Here is a 4,984-nt window from a genome sequence, read left to right on the forward strand (position 1 = left end):
GGAAGGAGTAATTTTACCTGAATTCTACTGTATAAATCATGGGTCTCCTGACTAACAGAAGTTTAAGTAATCTTAATTTAAAAGTGTACCATCCCTTTTCCCTAAAACTGTATGACAGTTGGGCTTAGCAGGGTCAGAGTTAAGCATGTTGATTGTCCGTCCAGATGGTGTTTTTATACCAAGTCTGCCCAAGGTCAGGGGAACATCACGGGCCATCATAACAAACCCTGGAAATACAAGATGCTTCAAATGTAATGGACTGACCTGTTAGCATTCTGTTTGTTTCCTTTTGTAGATTGCTAATAACAACAGTGTCTAAATTATTTGAGATAACCTTTGATAGGGTAACTGTAAGATTTATGAGTTGTGTCTGGTTACAGTGGTTAGTGACATGATTAAGAAGCTATGGCATACTGGGGTATTGGGGTACATGTCAGTTTAATTTGATTTTCAAGTCACAAGATTGGAAAACAAAACTGGATGCTTCCTGTGATATTGCTTGTGTTTTATGTCATGATCTCATGATGTTGAGAGTGACATGTGGTAAAGGTTTGACAGGTTTAAAGGATTGTTTTATCTCTCTAGCTGACCTTAGGCTTTCATTCCTCAGAAACAGATAATCTTCTCTTAACTAGGACACTGAACAATATTGGGGAAAATATTGCCATATTAAGTTAACAGTGAGATATGGTGAGATGTAAAGGATCATAGTATATCCATCTGGACCAGACCTAGCTATAAGATTAGACCTTTCAACCAAATCTAGACATCAGCTGTGTTTGTATTGCATGTTTCTGGCTGTGGATGAACACAGGAGAGACAGGTATACACCACACAGTACGCCAGTGTTTACATTCAAATCAAACGGAACTGTAGGCACAAGTCTTATGAAAGCAGTGCAGATGACACAAGACATAGCTCAGAGTCAACCCAATCAAGATACCTGCCAAGATATTGAGACTCTTTCCAATGGAGTCACAGCGGTGCTGTGGTTTGTTTGGTATCATTCCTGGCAGGAATGTTGCATAGTTGTGGCTGGATCGGAGTAGACTCTACTGTAGATCATGTATCTGTTTACACATCAGAAATGAAACCTGGGAATTAACATCCAAGCTTCTGACACTTCAGCCTCACTGTTAATTGACATACAGGCCTACCTCACCCCAAGGCACATAGTACTGAACTTGATACCTTTTATTAAAGAAAACTTGGTGTTGACTTAGAAATAGACTGGTTTTCTCCCTCTTTTTAGAATTTTAAGGTTACAAGGTTGTTTTGTCTGTTGACAAGCCTTATAAGGATGTAAACCTCAGCCCTGCTGCCTAACCCTATGACCAAATGGTAGCCGAACAGCTACATTTGTACTTCAGTTTGCTATAAGGATGTAGTGTTGCATTTGTTTCTCTTTACAATACACTTGTATTGTCAGGTTACTTACTATTATAAAATATAGTGTTCTAATCAAAGTAAAGATAAGACTAAAAGTCACTTATAAGATTGACAAGGATGCTTTTATTCTGAAACAGGTACAGGTGTTAGTTTTCAGGGTCATGGTAAGTGTAACCTACACCATGGAATCATCAGTTCATTCATCAGACAGTTGTTTCCATACCAACTAGCTATATGCTTAAGCACTTGGGTCTTTGACTGAGTTTTCCCACCCAAAACCCTTTGTGACTTCCCATGTCTGCGTGGACAGAGTAAACTGTTTGTTCTGGGACTAACTGTAGCCGTGTTTTGTCCCGCGCAGGTCACGGCTCAGCTCCGTGCTCCAGAGCCTGGAGCGCCAAATCGTGACCAAAACCTACGACGTCGAGCAAGTCCGCTACCTGACCTCCAAGGTGCTCCACTTCGTCCAGACACAAGGTAAGTTGTTACACCTGTCTCACAGGTGTGAACTATCTGCCATACAGGTGCATCATACCTAACACACCTTCAACTTGAGTTGACATTCCATCTATGCTTTACCTGTTGGTATGTTGGAATATCTAGTTTCAGTGTCAACTGCATCTAAATAAATTTTGGCAGTATCCTACTGTCTTCTTCCTGAGTGTTCGGCAATATCACAATTTTATTTAATCTTGTTTAATCCTTTTGCTTTCTTTCACTAACTCCTCTTGTCTTTCATCCGGTTTTGTTTGTTTCCCCCTCTTCCTTTCACATTTGTATGTCTGCCTTGTACATTTGTCAACAAGTTTGCTATTGAAACCCCATTAGTTTTACACCCCTCTAGAGAGGTTGCAGTTACCCACAGGTGATGAAAAGTAGAAACGAGATCTGTCTGGGGTTTTCCTGGTTATTGTGTGTTTTGGAGTCATTCCTCAACACTTCCATAAAAAGGTTTCCCAGGGTGCAGTTTTAACCTTCTCCCTGCTCCTAGATAACTTTAGCCAAATGGCTATTTCAGTGTGCTAAAGGTTAAATCTTACAAGAAGTAAGATTAGTTTTAAAATTGATTATCTTATTCAACTTCCTTGCAAATTGAGATTGAGGTATATGGTACAAAGAAGACTAGAGCATAGACATTGTACCTATTAGAAGGCTAAAGTAGAAAGGTTGCTGGTATGAAAATGTACATGTATCATTTAATGTATTAGTAGATAGTTAGACTTTCTAAAATTGTAAAGCACAGATTTCAAATTACTCTTAACAAGTGAATATCAGTACCAACATACAGATTAAGAAACTTATCTTGACAGTTAACATTACGTCATGTACTTTTCAAACTCCAACAGTCTTGCTTTCTTTGCCCTCAGCCGTTGCCATTAGCCTAGAAATACAAGTGTCTTTGGTGCGTGACTCCCAGTGATTTCACAGTTCTTCAGACTAAACAGTATGGCCTTAGGACTTACCATTGCCATGACAGGCTGCAATAATAAGGAATTTTCTCTTTCTCTTATAGTAAGTTATACTAGAGTTTTAGTGTGACAATATTCACAATACCTGAGATGCAGCCTTTGCTGTGTGTTAGGTATCATAAAGGAAGGGTCCATCGTGAAAATGAATGCCTACTGACTGTTCAGGATAAAACATGAAGACAGGAAGTTCTGCTGCAGTACCAAGGAGAGCCATCAGGAGGCCCAATACTTAAGTTATTGCTGGTAACATACACAATGTAAACAGACAGACAGACACACCAGAAACAATACTTCTGTTTTTCCCTGAGTTGATAAATGAAGAGAAAAAGTAGAAATTGATTGCAAATGTTTTTGGAACCTAGACAGTCTCTGTGAGAGGTTCCTGTGTTTGGTCCCTCCTGGCTCTATCTGGCAGTAATTGGACAATTTGTAGGACCTGATTTGTTTGAAGAAGGGACTACTGCCTGGTGGGGAGACAAGCCTCAGAGTAATTGGATGCAAAATGGATGCAGTTGGAACAGTTGTGATTTATTAGATTTGCTGTCAGGAGGACGACAGGAAGCTGTTGCCATTGTTAACAAATAAGTGTATTTAAGAAAAAAAAACTTACTAACTACAGTCAAACCTGTACAAGTGACCAACTCTATATATAAGGACCACCTGCTCACTGTTTGGTCCTTCATACAATTCTTCCCCTTGACACAAACATGAAGACTACCAACAACCTGGTCCTAGATTTTATTGGTCAGAAGTTAGAACAGACTTAGAGTGTGATGAAATCTATCCTAGGAAGGATAGTACCCAGGCTAACGTCAGTAACGGACTAGGCAAATACTAAAGATATATACTTAGATCTCTAAAGATAATGCATGTCTCAACTAATAGAGATGTCAGGATCAAGCATCTCTGTGAGGATTACATGTATGAGCCTCCTAGTGTGAGGTAAGAACTTAAGAGATGAGGCACAGACATCTCTGGTAATGGAGACACTTTTGAGATGCTGCCAGTTGGCACTGGGCATGGATGTTCTTGAAACACCCAGCTGCAGTCCTAGTCTCTCCCTGCGCTCTTTGGCCACATCAGCTATCAATAAAGCTAAGAACTTGATCTTTCCAAGGGAGGGAGACTGGTCCACAAATTGACCCCATTTCATTTGCAGGGAGAGAAGCTTTTTATTGTGTCTGTTGTCACTGCTGCAGTCTGGAACTAATTCTCCCACTTGTTTCTCAACTATGAAGGTCGACACCCCTAACCCAGCCATAACAGTTGACTGGGCATGTGAAGGCTTGGCTTAGTAATTGTCTACAGATTGAAGGGAAATGAAAAAAGCCACTGGCAAATGGAAAATGATGTGTTCTGGTCTTCAGGTTTATTTCGATAGTTGAGCCCATTAAGGAATGGTAAGGTTAAACTATGGGTTCCTCAAGGGCATTTTTGCTCAATTTCATAACCACAGCATGGGAGTACAAAACCTGGAAAAAGAGAGGGGTCCAGGGTACGGTACACCAAAGTAGCCCTAGGCCTTTGGCTACCAATTCCATTTTTTAGACAGTTAGGAAGCAGCCTGCGAGATAATATTAGACTGACACTGACTTTCAGGTTGTAAAATATTTGGTATGAAATATGCTTGCTAATTTATCATGAAACTCTAATTCAACATGTCATGTTGTGGCCTTGTAACCCAGGGCTATAGTGAATAGTTTCTTTATTGATACAGCCTCCATGTCCTGTAAGACTTTTGACACTGGCTGATGACTGAAGTAATGACTTTCCCAGATGGACAGGTCAGCACAGTGTTATCAGCCTAGGGGAGAAATGAAGTCCACACTGTTCCATTTCCCCTGCCTGTCACCAATAGGTTATCCCCATCTACCCTGGGGAAGCACATTAACAGGTGGAAGTCCTTTAAATTTCAGGCCACATATCCTTACTTTCCAGTTTCAAAACCCACTATTTGAGTAATCTATCTAATTCTTGGTCACTCATCATCAGTCACTCAATCAGTCAATGTTTGCAGCCTCTGGTGCAAAAGAGGCATTATGAAAAGTATTTGATACCTGAGCACATTTCAACAACATTAGTTCTAATGTTCAGACTGAAGAAGAAGGCCATACATATTTAGACGT

General features: G+C 40.2%; 1 protein-coding gene across 1 annotated transcript in view; it reads left to right on the top strand.

Annotated features, from left to right (window-relative positions):
• LOC109480664 (cytosolic carboxypeptidase 1-like) overlaps positions 1-4,984 on the top strand; it is a 35,115-nt gene that overhangs the window by 5,142 nt on the left and 24,989 nt on the right. Inside the window, exons 3-4 of the mRNA XM_019782893.1 lie at positions 1,751-1,866; positions 4,635-4,642. Of these exons, the coding sequence (XP_019638452.1) occupies positions 1,751-1,866; positions 4,635-4,642 (124 nt within the window). The remainder of the gene's footprint in view (positions 1-1,750; positions 1,867-4,634; positions 4,643-4,984) is intronic.

This window comes from Branchiostoma belcheri, unplaced genomic scaffold, assembly GCF_001625305.1.
Source record: "Branchiostoma belcheri isolate BF01 breed outbred unplaced genomic scaffold, Haploidv18h27 scaffold52, whole genome shotgun sequence".
Classification (NCBI taxonomy): Eukaryota; Metazoa; Chordata; class Leptocardii; order Amphioxiformes; family Branchiostomatidae; genus Branchiostoma; species Branchiostoma belcheri.